The 17,407-nt window shown below is 47.1% G+C and overlaps 6 protein-coding genes across 6 annotated transcripts; 3 read left to right on the forward strand and 3 right to left on the reverse strand.

Annotated features, from left to right (window-relative positions):
- The first annotated feature begins 39 nt into the window (after positions 1 to 39).
- F4822DRAFT_43136 (peptide transporter MTD1) lies at positions 40 to 2,927 on the forward strand. Its single transcript, XM_051461465.1, has 3 exons — positions 40 to 572; positions 630 to 797; positions 865 to 2,927. Exons 1-3 carry the CDS (start codon positions 386 to 388, stop codon positions 2,793 to 2,795), a joined length of 2,286 nt encoding a protein of 761 aa, XP_051320031.1. The 5' UTR covers positions 40 to 385; the 3' UTR covers positions 2,796 to 2,927.
- Position 2,928: 1 nt separating this feature from the next.
- Positions 2,929 to 3,922, forward strand: F4822DRAFT_42972 (uncharacterized protein). Its single transcript, XM_051461153.1, has one exon. It carries the CDS (start codon positions 3,068 to 3,070, stop codon positions 3,662 to 3,664), a length of 597 nt encoding a protein of 198 aa, XP_051320032.1. The 5' UTR covers positions 2,929 to 3,067; the 3' UTR covers positions 3,665 to 3,922.
- A 1,832-nt stretch (positions 3,923 to 5,754) lies between these two features.
- Positions 5,755 to 9,765, forward strand: F4822DRAFT_387690 (SPT16-domain-containing protein). Its single transcript, XM_051456826.1, has 5 exons — positions 5,755 to 6,061; positions 6,145 to 6,229; positions 6,293 to 6,414; positions 6,476 to 8,081; positions 8,141 to 9,765. Exons 1-5 carry the CDS (start codon positions 5,885 to 5,887, stop codon positions 9,247 to 9,249), a joined length of 3,099 nt encoding a protein of 1,032 aa, XP_051320033.1. The 5' UTR covers positions 5,755 to 5,884; the 3' UTR covers positions 9,250 to 9,765.
- Positions 9,766 to 9,779: 14 nt separating this feature from the next.
- F4822DRAFT_43178 (glycoside hydrolase family 61 protein) lies at positions 9,780 to 11,209 on the reverse strand. Its single transcript, XM_051461532.1, has 3 exons — positions 10,632 to 11,209; positions 10,202 to 10,558; positions 9,780 to 10,143 (listed from the first exon to the last, which is right to left on the reverse strand). The coding sequence occupies exons 1-3, from the start codon at positions 10,678 to 10,680 to the stop codon at positions 9,863 to 9,865; spliced, it is 687 nt and encodes a 228-aa protein (XP_051320034.1). The 5' UTR covers positions 10,681 to 11,209; the 3' UTR covers positions 9,780 to 9,862.
- Positions 11,210 to 11,525: 316 nt separating this feature from the next.
- F4822DRAFT_424739 (FAD/NAD(P)-binding domain-containing protein) lies at positions 11,526 to 12,963 on the reverse strand (the record flags this gene model as incomplete). The annotated part of the gene is made up of 3 exons (XM_051460198.1): positions 11,526 to 11,690; positions 11,756 to 12,058; positions 12,112 to 12,963. The coding sequence occupies 3 exons, from the start codon at positions 12,961 to 12,963 to the stop codon at positions 11,526 to 11,528; spliced, it is 1,320 nt and encodes a 439-aa protein (XP_051320035.1).
- Positions 12,964 to 13,926: 963 nt separating this feature from the next.
- F4822DRAFT_43229 (uncharacterized protein) lies at positions 13,927 to 16,262 on the reverse strand. The gene is made up of 5 exons (XM_051461627.1): positions 16,045 to 16,262; positions 15,780 to 15,934; positions 14,499 to 15,715; positions 14,174 to 14,405; positions 13,927 to 14,115 (listed from the first exon to the last, which is right to left on the reverse strand). Exons 1-5 carry the CDS (start codon positions 16,217 to 16,219, stop codon positions 14,089 to 14,091), a joined length of 1,806 nt encoding a protein of 601 aa, XP_051320036.1. The 5' UTR covers positions 16,220 to 16,262; the 3' UTR covers positions 13,927 to 14,088.
- Positions 16,263 to 17,407: the final 1,145 nt, after the last annotated feature.

A 17,407-nucleotide genomic window follows, 5' to 3' on the forward strand; every position in this document is an offset into this window, starting at 1 on the left:
CTTCGATTCGAGAGATTTTTTTTTTTTTTTTTCCAAATCCGGACAACTCCACTTCCTGTGCTACCCGCTCTAGATCACTTATCTAGTCCACAATGCACTATCGCGACATCGTTTGCCATTTTGATGCCATTACGGCCCGTGTAGCATGTCACCCATGAATCGCATCCTGACCTGCCTGTATGGTTCTAGTTTTACCCGTGCGACACAGTCCATTCGCCATGGGAGGCGAAAAAGAGCCTTTTTGGTACCCAAAACAATGAAGTATATATCATGCTGGGATTTTCATTTTCTGCTTTCTATTTCGATCAATCTCACCCTATGCATGCATATCCATGTAGTAGCGAATCTCTTGTAGATCTTGCTCCTTTTCCACGTTTTCTAGAAGATGTCGGATCCAACTGGAACCCGTGCTCCGGATGAGCCCAAGAAAGTTGTGGCAGAGACAACTGTCGAGCCCCTCAGCAATAAAACAAGTGCCAATGCGCTACACGACACAAGCACTGAGAGCCACGAGGATTCCCAGCATGACGATGGGGTTGTGCACGTAAAAGGGCATCCCGTTATTCGGAATGGTAAATAGTATCCTGCACCCCTTTCAATTCCCGCAACTAACATAACACATCTGGTAGGAATCGATGTATCTAGGTTCTTGATATCACTTCGTGACGATGGCGATCCTGCATTTACTTTCCGTTCCATCGTCTTGGGCTCCGTATTCACTGCTCTCTCTAGCGTGATTACTATGCTTTACCTGTTCAAACCATTTCAGGTACAGGTCTCGACTATTTTCATCCAACGTATGTTTAACCTCCTCTCCGATTGAGGATCCGTCAACTCCTATGAATACGTGCTCAACATCAATAGTCTTGGTTTTTATATTTGGCGAAGCATGGGCTCTCTCGACCCCCCGCCCGGATAGATTCAAGACAAAGTGGATACAGAATACACTCAAGTTCGTCAACTCCGGTCAACCCTTCGGCATCAAAGAGCACGTCGTAGCATCGCTTGTTGCCTCATCGGCCAACAATGGCTTATCCGGAGTTGAGGTGTACGCCGCGGAACGCTTATTCTACGATCGGAGTATCTCCGCCTCCACTGCCGTCCTCGCGACCTTCTCGATTTCGCTCTGCGGTTTCGTATTGGCCGGCTTGCTGCGACCGCTAATCGTCTACCCCGCGGAAATGGTGTATTGGTTGACACTGCCGCAAGTAGTGCTTTTCCAAAATCTGCACTTCGATCACGTCGCCAATCGAGGTCGATTGATCAAATTCGGTTGGGCTCTTTTCTTCGCCGTCGTGTGGGAAATATTTCCGGCCTATATCATTCCATGGTTTAGTGGCATCTCGATATTCTGCTTGGCGTCTATCAACGCTCCGAAATCCACACGCACGATATTTTCAACCATCTTTGGAGGCGCTTCTTCGAATGAAGGGATGGGTATACTGAATTTCAGCCTTGACTGGCAGTACATTCAGAGTCAGTTTCTGTCGCTACCACTAAAGCAACAATTCAATTCCTGGATTGGTTATATCATATTGTATGCTGCACTGCTCGGGTTGTACTACAATGATACATGGAGCGCTAAGAGCTTCCCCTTCATGTCAACGTCTCTATTCGCAGGAAATGGCACAGTGTTCCATCCTACATCAATCTTGACCGACGATGGTATCGTCGATGAGGCCAAGTTAGCTGAGGTTGGTTTACCATATCTAACTTCAAGCACGGTTTGGGGTTATTTCACGCAGAATTTAGCTATAGGGGCGTTAATCACCCACGTCCTTATATTCTACGGCAAGGATATGGTTCTCGCGTGGAAACAAGCGCGCAGTAGAACTCAACCCGATCCGCATTACCAGGGCATGTTGAAGTATAAGGAAGTACCACAGTGGTGGTATCTAGCTCTTTTTGTCCTTTGCTTTTTTGCTGGGTTAGCTGTTAACATTATTGGCGAAACCACGCTTCCTTGGTGGGGTTACATCATCTCTCTTCTTCTGGGATCTTTCATTGCCCCATTCTCCTGTATTCTGTATGGGTTATACGGAAGCGGAGTGGCTACCAATCAGATCTCCAAGATGGTCGCTGGCGCCGTGCACCCTAGTCTTCCTCTCGCCAACTTATACTTCGCTAGTTGGTCGCATCAAGTCATCCTTCTCGCGGTCAACTTGGCCAACTGGCTCAAAGTCGGACAATACACTAAGGTGCCGCATCGCGTTATGTTTTTTACCCAGATTTACGCTACTCTTCTCGGAGCAGGCCTGAACTACGCCGTCATGACCATCATCGTCAATAGCCAACGAGAGATTCTCCTCGATCCTGCAGGTAATAATATCTGGAGCGGTTCGGTAATACAGAGCTTCAACACGCAGGCTGTCACATGGGCCTTAGCGAAGGAGATGTACGGTCCGGCGGGGCGCTACTTTATCGTTCCTATGGGTATCGTTATTGGTCTTTTCGTTCCCCTTATTCACTGGGGTCTGATCAAGTTATTCCCAAAACTGAAGGATATTCCTATCAACACTTCAATTATATGCGCCTACGCTGGCCTAAACTATTACGGAAATACCTCATGGATTTGGTCCTCGATTGCGGTTGGTATATTCTCACAGATCTGGCTCAGACGTCGCATGCCGAAGATCTATAATAAGTACAATTATCTCATCGGCGCGGCACTAGACGGAGGGTCTCAGTTGGTGATATTCCTGCTTTCCTTTGCAGTGTTCGGCGCTAGTGGAAAGGCATATCCGTTCCCTGAGTGGTGGGGGAACCCATCAGGGAATCCGGATCATTGTTTGTAGATGTTACCAATCAGTAGTCATGATCAGGGTGTTTTATCATCTCTTGTGTTGAGGATTGACATGTGTTATACATGTGTGCCAAGAAAAATCCAAACATATAACCACGTGCTATTAGAAACATGACAGACACTTTGAATTTCATCTCATCCTCGGTAGTGTCGTTGCACCTAGGTTCTAAGGTAAGATGATGATGTTGGGAGTACCTGCTTCCCTGCAGCTACGTGCTGTTCTTACAACGCCAACTAATTGCCATTGTGGATTGCCCCTGATGGATGCTAAGCGTAGAAAGGGCGTCGCCGCAAACCACATCAGGAAACATTAGATCGAAGTCAGTATCTCCCCCTAAATATGCAACACCCAGCACCTGCCTTCCATTCTTCCATCATGCGATGATCTGTTTTCCTGGTCATTGTTTCCCCAATCATCTGGTCAATGCCGAGTTTGATCTTTTTTATTTAAACACATCTCGCATCTGTTTTTTGACCCTCTTCTCTTCTCTCTTCTCTCTTCTCTTCATTCTATCTCACCGAAAAACACAACTCACACTACAAAACAATACCGATACCAATACCAAACCTACGGAAAAACAATCTACTCTTTTAAGACTTTTCATCGGAAAATCAACCAACCAATCCTCGCAGCCAAAATGCGCTTCTCCAAGATTTCCGTGCTCATCACTCGCACCAAGAAGGCCCCCCAGCCTGGTGGCGACACCACCCCTAGCGGTTCCGGCGATCACGGCCCGAGCGTCGGAGGTGGCGGGTGCTGCCGTGGCGGTGACGGTGGATGCTGCGGCGGAGGCAGCAGTGGAGAGGGAGGCTGTTCTGGTGGCGGTTGCTCTGGCGGCGGATGCTCCGGCAAGTAATTGACTGATCATTGATGGTCTCCTACCCACCACCTATGGTTACGACTTGTGGGCTCGGAGTTGGCAATGGGTATAGGGGCGGTCTTTGAGGAGAAAATGGAGGAGGCGGGATAGCAGTGATGGTTGATGAAACGGGAGGCTGGTGAAGGTTATGGGAATGGGGCGGTTTTTATTCCTTTCTCTTGTTCTTACCTGAGGGTATACCTAATGGAATGCGATGAGTTTTTGCCACGTATGCGCGATACAAGACAACAGTGATTGATATAATGAACACTTATGCCACGTGTCCACGTAGTAATCCTCACCTCGTAGTTTTGAAAGAAACACTCGTTTGCGATACATCGCAAGTCGTTGATTAATTGCACCATCCTCTGCTAGATGATCTATAGGACGGTATATGTGCTACGAACCCCCTATCCCCCTTTCCACGCGTCCCTTACACACGATTATGAAGTTCTTCTAGATAGTGTGACATGAGATTCGAGTCGAGCCAGTGAATCATGTCTGAGTAGACTCTACCATGAGTGTTTGTACTGCTGTGTTTCGTCATCCACGATATGGCATCGCTCACTATACGCTTAATCAGGGCGTAAATGGCCATACTCTTGATGTTTATTTATTCGAATTGCTTGGTTGCATTCTGGTAAAGATTTTTTCAGCACTCACCTCATACCTATCATACTCAATGCGCAAAATTTCACCCACGATCCCATCGGCGCCCTTAAAAAGCGAACATCCAATTAGAGCGAAAAGACATTGATATCATTTCACTGCGATTATCGAACGAAAACGGATTGTCCCTGCCCTGGCCAACATGAGTTCCTCGGATAAGCAAGACTCCTCCTTGATCAATGGGGATGGAGGCAGCGGTAGTGATAACAACGGTTCTTCTGGCAATGGTGGAGGTCTTCCCGATATTCCAGACGATGGCTTTAAACTCCCACCGTCTATCGAGGAGCCCGAGGACAATACTGGGCCACGTACTGATAATGAGCCGCCCTCGAAGCGATCACGAGTAGGCTGATTATAGTCAGTAGTTAGGTAGTTAGAAAATAATATTGCTGCCTCTATCGCAACCGATGCTGCCTAATTATGTGACGATGATAGAGGATCGTGATATCGGGATCTTGCTCTATGATAACGAGGAGTTTGAGCAAGACCACTGTAATTATTAAACGGATTGATTGGCACATATTGGTACTCGACAGACCAATCAATCACCCGAATCTCCAGGTGAAGGTACCGCCAATAATAACGTCGCAAATGCGGCGACGCGCTGCTCGACAGCGAAACTCTGCCCATACACCCCATACAATTATTTTCAGTATATTAGGGCCTCAGTTTCCTAATTTCCTTTCTTTCAACAGTAGTCAACTTGAGTCTTTAATTACACTTACATTCTATAATAGGGAGGATACGCTTTCCCGGAAGACCTATTCCTTCGAAACCAAGCCCCTACGGACTAAGTCCATCCTACTCATCACAATTGCTTCTATCTTAAAGCAGAGTGAAGGTGAGTTTTCCTGTTTCAAGCTCTTACCTATTTCCATGCTTAGCTAAGATTGGATGTATAACTTACCATGATTCATAGTCTTGAATTGCTTTTCACCTGCTCACCACCTAAGCACCATCGTTACCACATCAACCACTTTTTTACGAGTGGATCTCCTCCGCTCAGGTACGGGTTGATTTGACCTTTATCAACTACCATAGCGATTTTGGGTTTTCCATATTCGCACCAAAATCATTACTTGCCACCTTGAACTTCATGGTTTGCTGTTGATTCCAGATCATAGTGAAGTGAACTGAGGTGAATATTCCAAGTTTCGAGTTGCTCGGAGTACGAAGGATAAAAAAAAAGTACGTCCAGTACATCTTATCTACTCCTCTTCTTTTCTCCGAAAAAGAGGGGAATCTGCTTAGGTAATACAAGATAGAGTGGACACCTCCAGCTACGTCGATAAGCCGGGGAAGTACGTACCTTCTTCCTAAGGCCTTCCTGCAACCCATTAAGCCACTTACCGCGTCGCGCACTAAAAGTGGATACTTCTAGGCCCAAGCTCGCGTCACCTCACATCCCAATTTTTTGGAGCAAAAGGTTGATACGCTCACAGCCTTCTCTCCGTCGCCGAAACATCCCTCTTTTTTTTTCATTTCAATCGCTGTCAATCCTCCTTTTTCATCTGCCATCTTTTCGCAAACAACTTTGCGATCATCTACGAAGATGGCAGATATTAAGATTGATAGCAAGCTCTTCCAGGAGCGAATTAACCATTTCGTTAATTCCTGGAAGGCCGATAAACGCGCCGGCGATGTTGTTTTCGGTGGCGCATCTTCTATTGTGGTTGTGATGGGCAAGGTCGAGGAAAACCCGGAGTTCCAGAAGAATAATACCATGCACGTAAGTTTTACCTTGAATTTATGCATCGTAGAGAACTCGAGACTTGTGATAATTGTGGAAATACTAACGTGCGTCGTGTTAAGTTCTGGTTATTAGGCTACGAGTTCCCGACAACCCTTATGGTTTTCACCACCGACACCCTCTACATCGTCACGACTGCGAAAAAAGGTAGCGACGCCCATATTTCATCATTTACATCTTTGCGACGAAGCGACTAATAATTATATATAGCTAAGCACTTAGAACCGCTGAAGGGAGGTAGATTTCCCATTGAGATTTTAGTCAGGGGCAAGGATGCGGCGGCGAATGAAAAGCAATTCGCCAAAGTCGCCGACACCATCAATTCCGCGGGAGTAAGCGATACCAATCTCAGCCTTGTTTTTGTGTTTCTCGACTGACTTGATTCAATCATAGAAAAAAGTGGGTGTTATCACCAAAGACAGATCGAATGGTCCTTTCGTCGACGAATGGAAGAAAATCTACAGCGATAAGTGCAAGGATATCGAAGAGGTCGACATCTCCACCGCCCTATCGACTGCTGCCTTCTCCGTCAAAGATGAGACCGAATTACGAGCGATGCGAGCTGCCTCGAAGGCCTGTGTCGCACTCATGACACCCTTCTTCCTTGACCAGATGTCCGATGTCCTAGATCAGGAGAAAAAGGTAAAGCACAGTGTACTTGCCGACAAAGTCGACAGGAAGCTTGACGATGAGAAGTGGTGGAAGACTGTTGAGTTACCTAACAAACAAAGACTGCCCTCGGATTTTGATCCTTCCTCTCTCGATTGGTACCTAGGTCCTGCAGTACAGAGTGGTGGTAAATACGACTTGAAGCTTCAGTCAGAACCTACTGGCGACCACCTTCACCCGGGAGTCATTATCGCTGGCATGGGTCTTCGATATAAATCCTACTGCTCCTCGATTGCGCGAACATACCTGGTCGACCCGAACAAGACGCAGGAAAATACCTACAAGCTCCTCTATGCCGTCCACAACTTAGTTATTAAGGAGATTCGAGACGGCGCTGTTGCCAAGGATGTCTACAGTAAGGCTTTGAGCCACATTAAATCCAAGAAGCCAGAACTTGAGAAGCATTTCCTGAAGAATGTTGGTGCGGGTATTGGTCTCGAGAGCAAGGACCCAACATTGGTCCTTAGTGCCAAGAACCCTCGCACTCTGAAGGATGGTATGACTCTTTGCATCACTACCGGCTTCACCGATATTGAGAACCCGTCGCCGAAGGATAAGCTCAGCAAGACCTACTCCTTGGTTCTCACCGACACCATCCGAGTGACGACAAGCGACCCAGTCATCTTCACTGGCGATGCCCCGATCGATCTAGATGCTACATCTTTCTTCTTCAAGGATGATGAGGAGATGCAGCCTACCCCCAAGAAGGAGAAGAAGGATTCTCGTGTCGGTGCTGTGGCTACTAAAAACATCACTAGCACGCGTCTACGATCCGAACGTACCACTCAAGTCGACGAAGATCAAGAAAAGAGGCGCCGAGAACATCAAAAGGAGTTGGCATCGAAGAAGCAGAAAGAAGGATTAGACCGCTTCTCCGAATCGACTACCGGCCAAGACGGCGCCGAAGTGAAGAAGTTCAAGAAATTCGAGTCTTACAAGCGAGACAACCAGATGCCCTTGAAGGTGAAGAATCTTGAAATCTTGGTTGATCAAAAGAATCACACTGTTGTTCTTCCTGTCATGGGTCGACCAGTCCCCTTCCATATTCATACTATAAAGAATGCTAGTAAGAATGACGAGGGCGAATGGTCATTCCTACGTATCAACTTCCTTTCTCCTGGCCAGGGAGTAGGTAGAAAGGACGACCAGCCATTTGAGGACGCTTCGGCACAGTTCGTTAGGAGCCTAACGTTCCGTTCTCTTGATGGCGATCGATACGAAGAAATTGCGGCACAGATCTCTAGCATGAAGAAGGAGGCTACCAAGAAGGAGCAAGAGAAGAAGGATATGGAGGATGTGGTTGAACAGGACAAACTGATTGAGATTCGAAGTAAGTGAAACTTTTAAGGGAAAAAAACATTCGACAACCGCATACTAACCGAGCTCTAGATCGTCGCCCTCCTGTCATGGACAACGTCTTTATACGTCCTGCTATGGAAGGCAAGCGTGTTCCTGGCAAAGTCGAGATACACCAGAACGGTATTCGATATCAATCGCCGCTTAACACGCAGCAAAGAGTTGATGTTCTGTTCTCTAACATCCGCCATCTGTTCTTCCAGCCTTGCGCTCATGAACTTATCGTAATTATTCATCTGCATCTCAAGGACCCTATTATCATCGGCAACAAGAAGAAGACGAAGGATGTGCAGTTCTATCGAGAAGCGACGGATATTCAATTCGATGAGACCGGTAACCGAAAGCGAAAGTACCGACACGGTGACGAAGACGAGTTCGAACAAGAACAAGAAGATCGTCGGCACCGAGCGGAGCTTGATCGCCAATTCAAGAGCTTCGCTGACAAGATTGCCGATGCTGGCAGGAATGAGAATGTTGAGGTTGATATGCCACTACGTGAACTCGGATTTAACGGTGTCCCGTTCCGAAGCAATGTCACAATCCAGCCCACAACAGAATGTCTCATCCAAATCACAGAGCCGCCTTTCCTCGTCGTCACGATAGATGACATCGAAATTGCTCACCTGGAACGTGTACAATTCGGCCTGAAGAACTTTGACCTGGTGTTCGTGTTCAAGGACTTCACGCGACCACCGGCTCATATCAACACGATCCCGGTTGAGTCTTTGGACGTGGTCAAGGAATGGTTAGATAGTAGCAACATCGCTTTCACCGAAGGTCCTTTGAACTTGAACTGGCCGACAATCATGAAGACCGTCACATCCGATACCCATCAATTCTTCGCCGATGGAGGTTGGTCCTTCCTCCAAAATGAGAGTGACGACGAGGGTGATGAAGAAGAAGAGGAGGAATCCAATTTCGAAATCGAGGAATCCGAACTCGAGGAGGCGAGTGAATCCAGCGAGGATGACTCAGACTTTGATAGTAACGCGTCTGAAGAGGCCAGCGAGGAAGGTTCCGATGAAGATGATGATGAAGGTGAAGATTGGGATGAGTTGGAGAAGAAGGCGAAGCGAAAGGATCGCGAAGGTGGCCTCGACGAGGAGGATCGTGGTCGTAGCAATAAAAAGCGACGCCATTAAGCCCCACATGAGCAGAAGGAAGTGAAGATTACTTCACGTGGTCGATTTTTTAGGCCTTAATCCTTTGGTTTGTGGTGTTAATATTCCCACACCATAGATAGACTCGTTTGGAGTTGGAAGGTTGCGTTGCATCTCTAGATGCGAATAGGGATCGAGCTATACTTGCGTTGAACTACTAGTTATTAGTTTGATGGATCTTCTGCGATCCGTTGCAGTTACTTCGGAAAGAAAAGAACCAAGGTATGGCCAGTCGAGGGCGAGATTGTATGGCCTTTCTAGCTTTTACTGAACACTGCTACTACTGCTGTTCTAGGGTTAGAGCATTTGTACCTTTTGTATTTTAATAAAAATGAAGCCCAAGGCGTTGGGTTTAATGAGTGATATTTTATTACGTGCGGAGTTGTGTTACTGAGGCTATTTCTACGTGAGTGTTCCAACTCGGACTTGAGTAAACACATCGGGTTGGCACCATGTATGCGATCTTACAGTTACCTAAATAATACGTTGCTAATTGTATGATTATATTCTGACTCTTATAGTACGACTAACCTCCGTTCTACCAACACATCTCGCCTCCACCTCATTCATTTAGCTATTCACCAAATCAACCCAACTAACCAGTCCACACAGCAGGTCCCGGAGCAGTGTAAGTAGTCGGAACAGGGTAGTACGACCAGAGTAGACCGGGGTCAGACGCCTGGTATGCGCCGGGGAATGCGACAAGAGGACCGGGTTTACCGTTTCCACCACCGGTGACTTCGATCTGTGCGCAGGAGAGATATATCTGTGCGCCACCCACGGATTGCGCTTGGTGCAGGGCGATGGATTCTACGCGGACTAGGTATTTACCGCTAGGTACGGCGGCGGGGATTGTTACGTTGACGGATTTTTTGTCTAATTCAGCGGTTAACCCAATGTTCGTTGGTTGTGCGCGGTATGAGAGAGCACATACTGTAAGCAGGCCAAGTAGCCTCGCTCGATCCTAGCGGTGGGACAGCCGTGATACTACCAATCTTAAACCACACATTTCCAGCAGGGTCCCAGGTGCTGATATCAGCGCCCTCGGGTACCTTGGCCATGTAGAATTGGACGGGGCCGAAATGGGTGACGGCGGAGGCGGCGACGAAACCTAGGACGTCACCTGCGGCGACGGTGGCTGTGTTGGAAGCTCCGCGCATTTGGTAACATCTCATGTCTGGACTGCTAACGGATGTTACCCCCGCGTTGCTTTGGTAATTTTTTGTCATCCGCACGGATGTCCAGTCTGTGGCCTCGGGCTCCCCGTTGATGATTAGTCTTGGGAAGTGGTCTGCGTTGATGTTAGTACTGGGTTGATTTGATGTACCCAAGATAGGGGGTAGGGTAAAGGGGCGAAGACTTACAGTGCGCTTGGGCGGCGCCGGTTAGGGCGAGGAGAGTTAGCAGCTTCATTTTCGCTGTGTCGTGCAACTTAAACGGGTGTCGTTAACTGTCCGGTGGGAGAAAGACAGAAAGACATGCCCGCTGATATACGCGGGAGTCCCGCTGCGATATATCACGAGGAATATCTGTCAAATACCGGGAAACAAGTCATCGCCAAGCCGAACCACTATCACCCCGGCCAATAGCTTTGGGTTCTCGGTACCCCAGATATGAACCCCATGGGTTCGTCTAGCGCTGGGGATAATTCAAGATCGTGGTTAAAATACCCGGCTGTAGACGAGAGGCTTCATTCGGCAGGGAAAGTCGGCCAATAGAATGGTCGTGATATTAACCGGATGTCGAATATTAGTATTTGGAAGTCGGACTCTTAGGACAAGAGGAATTGAGATGATTATTGAAGGTTTGTCATCCGCTGTTTTCTCGCATATAGCTAACCGAGAGAGTGGGTGAGTGTAGGCAACCTAACATGGTATTCAATACGCCCGTTTGTCCGACCATAGCCTTACAATTTCTCGTGACTTAATTCTCTTGTCGGCTCACCTCGGCATGTAAGGCGTGCTCTGACGATAATGGGGCTAGTCGCGCTCGGATTAGATGAATCGAAGGTCAAGTAATGTGATCAGCGACGTACTGCATACTTAAGTAGGTAGATTCCTCAGTACGATATATTGGTATTATTAATGCTAGTGTCTAACTCCGATTCTGTATGGGAATGATCCATGACTCCTAACTCGAATGCCTTTCCCTCGAAACCCTAGTCATTGATGGTACAACTCAAGACTCGGTGCCGGCCGATCTATATGATCTATATGCATAGCCAAATCTACATGTTGAAATAGTAGATGGCAGGCCGTTTAAATCTTAGACTGGACTTTGCTCAAGAATTCGGATTCGTCATCCTCGAATGGCTTAGCCCCTAGCTTCTTCCAAGCACCCGCAGACATAAGAGCGACGTCCTTGTCCTCTATCGGCTTTATGAATTCGGTATGATCGTCGCCAATGTTTGTTACTGACTTATGCTATATCAAATTAGATTTATCAGTATGCGCCTTGACGAGTTCGTGTGGGGTAGGGTTTGACTTACAAGTCCCAATGTCAGCTTGATCACTCCATCCATCCAGTGGGGTTCATAGATCTCGCTAGGCTTCTTCCCTTCTACACCGGCGAGCACGTTGTATGCCACAGTTGTAGCTTGGCGTCTTGCGGATCGAGAGTTAGGGTGCGCCGTGTTAGTGTCGGATACATCGCCGCAGGCGTAGATATTGGGTAGCGATTCGTCTTTAATTTGTAAGGTGGACTTGGTGAGGACGTGGCCTGAATCGGATATCGACTCCGGGCTCAGTTGTGCTAGAAGTTTAGAGTCGGGTCTTTGACCTGTGCAGTTGACCTTCAATCCTGTCAGCTTTAATACTATACGAAGTTGGGGGCGAGGGTGTGTACCAAGAAGTCGCAGGCAATCTCTTTGCCACTCCTCAACACAGCAATACCTCTCTCCTTATCCTCTCGAACCACCCTATCACCGGTGATGAGCTCAACTCCGAGATCCTTGATGCCGTCAAATGCAGCGGCCTGCAACTTCGGTCCGAAACGGTGCATGACAGCGTCACGAGAGTGTACTAAAACCACTCTCTTATCGGGGTAATGGTTCTTGGCGTCAGTCGCTAGCTCAACACCAGCAGCGCCTCCTCCAACGACAACCAGATCCTTAGAATCGCGAATCTTCTTCTGCATATCTCTTAAGAACTCCATTCCCTGGGCCTTAGTGTCGGTTCCCACTCGACTAGGCAGGGTATCCGTGGCGCCCGCGCCGGTCGCCAAGACTAAGTACTCATACGGGATCTCTTGACCGGTAGACTCTAAGCGAACCGCATCTCTAGTGATACTCGAAACTCGATCCTTGACCCAGGATACCTTACCACCATCTACGTTGAACGCATTCTTGGGTAAGTAGGGACCATAAGGAATGAAGGCCTTGTGCTCGTGACTTTCGACGACGCAGAAACGGGGGAGGACCCAAGTAAATTGGAAGTGATCGCGGGGCTCAACCACTACGACGCGATACGGGGAATCAGGTAGCAAGTACTTTGCAATGGTACTTGCGGCGGAGTATCCCGCGATGGAAGCGCCGACGATGACTATGGACTTCTGAGGGTCCGTCGACGAAGCTTTAGAAGAAAACATCGAGTGTCCTATAAGCTTAAAACGGAAAGCTATAGAACGTCGTAAGGCGGAGAGAAGAAATGAAAAGATGAACCCGATGCCCTTGATTACTAGAAGGGGTTTTTCCAACATCTCTGGTGGTGGTGGGGTCAGGGCTGGCCTCGGAAAGTTATGGTTGTACGACGGGAGACGGAGGGTCGAGACTTGTCTCAGCTGGTTTGTGTAAATCCGAGAAGAAAGCCGTGGGGACCTGAGAGCATAAGTAATACACCTCATACTAATATTAGAAAAATATTAGTAGTCTAGAGGAGATCATGGAAAAGGGATGAAAAGAAAAAGGAAGGGAGAGAAGTCTAGAGGGGCTCGAGGACATGTTAAGAGTGAAAGGAAAAGAGAGACCAGAGGGTCCGACGACATGTTATTCACTTGGGTACTGAGGTACTTTCCTTCGGATCAGATAAGATTAGATCCGTGCATCACGCTATTAATTCAGCTCGGGGGTCAGGTACGGTGACACTAGGGCAATTTAGTAGGTAGGTACTTCCTAAAGAAAACAATTCACCGAGTCCGATCGGCTCGGAGCTCGGATTCGGTGACTGCGGAGCGGATTTGTGTCGGTGTGTTTGCGCAAGGTACATGGACTTTTTTTTATTATAAGGGTTGAAGTCGCGAGGCGCGAAATATTTAGTTCGGTTCTTTCCGTTCATTTCCCCTTATTATTCTGACATAATTTTCTCCCTTTTCGTTATTCGCTTTGCGGAACTGAATTTACGTCTCCGAGGACCGGGCGGTCGTCTACGGTCAACATTTCGCACGTACCTTTCCGATATTTTCCCCGGTCTTAGTCCTATCTCCATACACGATCTTACTCGTAAGTCCACGGCTCATGTTGTCGGCAGATTATCCGAATATTTCATCAAAGTTTCCCCCTAAATAACTAAGTTGGTTGCATCTCATCACCCTCTATGAAATATGAGCATTGACTGCCTCGGCGTGTTCAGTGTACGAGTAGCGGTGTCATATTTCTCACCCCAGTAAATTCGCCTAGGTAAGATAGGTATACTCATGATTAACCCCCATCTTGTGAGGCACTCGAGTTATTTATGAATTCCCTGTTCTATCTATCCATAACTGCCTAGTTTCTTTGCTCAGGCCAAGACGATGAATAATGCTGACTAAGATGGACAATAATTTTAGGGGGTATCTATAACAAATTACGGTTTGATTCCTTGAAAATCCAAGTGGAATACCCAATTATCAATGCTCACAGAAATTAAATCCCCCCTAATCACGGATTAGTATTTTTCTTGATTTGATGCAGTGTGGAATTCAATAAACTTACGTAGCTCTCGCCTCTCGTTTCGAACTCATCGCTTGCCCAGGTACGCTCAGCCATGAGTTTCTCTCTAGTTGCTAAAGCCTGCTCCCAGCTCATAGGGAAACCATCAACAAAATCCATAATGATATCAAAAACCTCGATCGGAATTTCGGAGAATGGTGTAATATTACGGATTTCACGTGCCCACCAGTCTTTTCTCTGCGGTGGAACGACTCCCGTTGATAGTATGCGGATACTAGAGCACTTCAGATTAGTGATGGTGTTTTATATATCGACGAATTGACTTCCGAAAATATTGAAGAAGCCGATAGCACTAGCTATTACTTACCTTGGGTCGACAAGGAACATAGCTAGTATCTTTCTATGGCCTGGTTTAAGAGGATATTCCAACTCAAAGGGTTGTACTTGGTGTTGAAAGACGTTCGGGAAGGCCAGGAGTCGTCCAATCTTGGAGGTCACAATGCCAAGTGGCCCAAAGGGACTGGAATCGTTATCAACACCAAGCCAGCGTGCGGCTGACTCCCATTCGCCCTGGGGCAGGCCCATACCAAACTCTTGGGCGTCCATATATTGGTGGAACTCGAGACGACTTTCGGTAATATTCTCCATATCGTAATAGTACAATGCTGTAGCGACGATTCGGTCGTTTAAAGCACCCTCTATGTGCAAGGAACCGCCCACATAGTTGGGCCGTTCAGGCGTTAGGTGGATATTGGCGAGCTTGAAAATCACCTGGAGACCGGAGGGATATTCATCTCTGAGATTTGGCTTGCTGTCCGAATCCCTTGCTCGTGAAGAGTAGGGCCTTGGTTCAGGCCATGAAAGGATTTTGTGCTCATCAAACCAGTCCCTATATTCGCTATCCCATTCATAATCATTACCTTCCACCACGCGCTCTCCTGTTTCCGAGTCTGTCTCATAGTACTCGTCAGGGATGTCGTACTCTACGCCCTCAGGCAAGTAGAAATCGTCGTTACCACCTGGGAAGTCGTCAATTCGCGGCTTTATGACAGAATTGCGGAACAAGCATTCCTCCCACAACGGAACCGCCAACGTCGCGAATTGCTCTAAAACCCCGTATAAGTCGCTATGATCAGATGGGTGCAAGTTGTTTATATAACTCGCGATTTTGAGCCCTGTCTCAGTCCACTCAAGGTCACTTGGTAGCCATTGAGTACTCCCCCATACAGCAGCAGGTTCATCGTCTGCACTCAACTTGAACGGTTCAGTAGTCTCGCCCTTGCCAATGAAAGAAGCGCAGTTTTGAAGAGGAACCCTGCCATATGGCAAAACGCGCGTAACGCCATGGTCTAGAGGATATAGAGAAGGGTGAACAAGGTCAAGAACTACGCGGTTTGACCCAGGGTGCCAATCCTTGCTACTTTCAGGCACGTCTTCCAAGACTTTGACACCAGCTTTCAGAGCTTCCATCAATGAAGGCGGAACGATGGTATCGGACTTAGCTATTACCAACTCAGAATCGAGAACGTTGATGATGCCGGTCTTTTTGAATGTTTCGGCTTTTTCGCGGAGCTCCTCAACGCACTGCACTGCGTTAGTCTTAAACTGCTTGCCACCTCAGAGGTTCACAAGTTCATTCGGGACTTACATATTGAAACATTTTCTCGGAGAAGAATACATCTCCATCGAGGTCCTCCGGTTTAACAGAGTCCGCCTCATTTTTCCACCTTGCAAGAATCGCGTCGTCAAAGACTTTCTCTTCCCATCTCGGCTTGTCTGTGACTTGATTCATGAAGTCCATCACTAACATATTTAGTACCTTATCTAAAATCTAGGAGATAATGCTAACGGCGACTAATGATAGGAAATGTGATCGTTGCACGGGTGTCATCAATCGACAAAGAATCACTTACTACGATGCTCGCGCAAATAAACACACTCAGCTTTGAAGCGCTTGAATGACCAGAGAGCGTGCATAAAGCATTGGGAGAGGTTGTCTAATGGTTCCTGATCGACGGGTAAACCGAAGCCGGGGAGTTTGAGTCTCTCGCCTTGATCGGTTTCTTGCGATGGGTTTGAGGCAGACATATTGGATAAAAATTCTGAGATGCCAACGTAATGACGAGCGAAGGTAAAATTAATAATAAATTAGAATGTGCGCCGAATGCTTTCCTAAAGGGTTTTGTTTTGGTGTTGATATTCCATTTTCGCAGCGCCGCACCGTTACATCTAGGCATCCAATGCGACCAACGTGCAGCTAAGGCTACAGCGGTGAGGTGCTGAAACGTTATATCCATACTTCAATAGTACCAATGGATAACCTACGCTCCTAACATGGATGGGCCTAATTCGGCTCCACCAATGTTCCCCATATATCTTCACTCGGACTTGTTAAATAAGGCGAGAACCATCAGGCTCTACGATCACGACTAGGCATCACAGCAACTGTGTTTCTTGGGGTCTAGGGAACTTATTATAAGCAATAGAAGTTGAGAGAATCATTAATGAATTCTAGCTTGTTACACCTAGATCCACAAGGATGGCCGGGTACTTGGACTTCGCTGCCATCCATATAATTACAAATTTTATTCGTGTAACTAATATTATCTATATGGATACTTTTTGTACGGGCATGGGAGTCATGAAATATACCTCGATCTCATTTTCGTTGGCGGATAGAGGCGCTCTCAAAGCCCTATCTAATACACTTCCCGCGCTTAGCTCTATGAGAACTATCACCCCGCGGAGAGAAGAAGTTTTAGCCTACAGATAGAAATGTTTGATAGGTAAAAGTAGAAATCAGGTTTTCAAAAGGCTGTCACCAAGCAAGTTGTTCTACTAGAGAAACTGTTGATGTTTGTCACTCATGTTTCCCTCGGTCTCCAGGCCTCTCGTTAGGCTGCTTAACCTCCTGCTCCCATATTCTGGCAGACGGATATCCAGTTCACTACTCGCAATATAACCTTGTAACAAAACTAACAGTTGAATGCTTATATTAAGTTTGATGTACCTACTACTTTTCCTGTTTGCAAAATATTGTCTACAACCAGGATGTGTGGGTGCAGTGAATATGTGTGTTGACTGGTCTACGGTGTGGTATGCTCTTTCCTTCCTTGAGTGACCTCTTCAAACAAACACCTTCACACCTATATGAAAATCTTCACGGGTGTTGTACCCTACAAAATTCCTCACCGTGATTCACAAATTTCGTAATTATTTTCAATTGCCTCTCCAGATCCATCTACTACCAGGTCGATTACTACTCGGAAAATTCAT

Source organism: Hypoxylon trugodes, assembly GCF_022578975.1.
Source record: "Hypoxylon trugodes strain CBS 135444 unplaced genomic scaffold F4822scaffold_1, whole genome shotgun sequence".
Taxonomy (NCBI): Eukaryota; Fungi; Ascomycota; class Sordariomycetes; order Xylariales; family Hypoxylaceae; genus Hypoxylon; species Hypoxylon trugodes.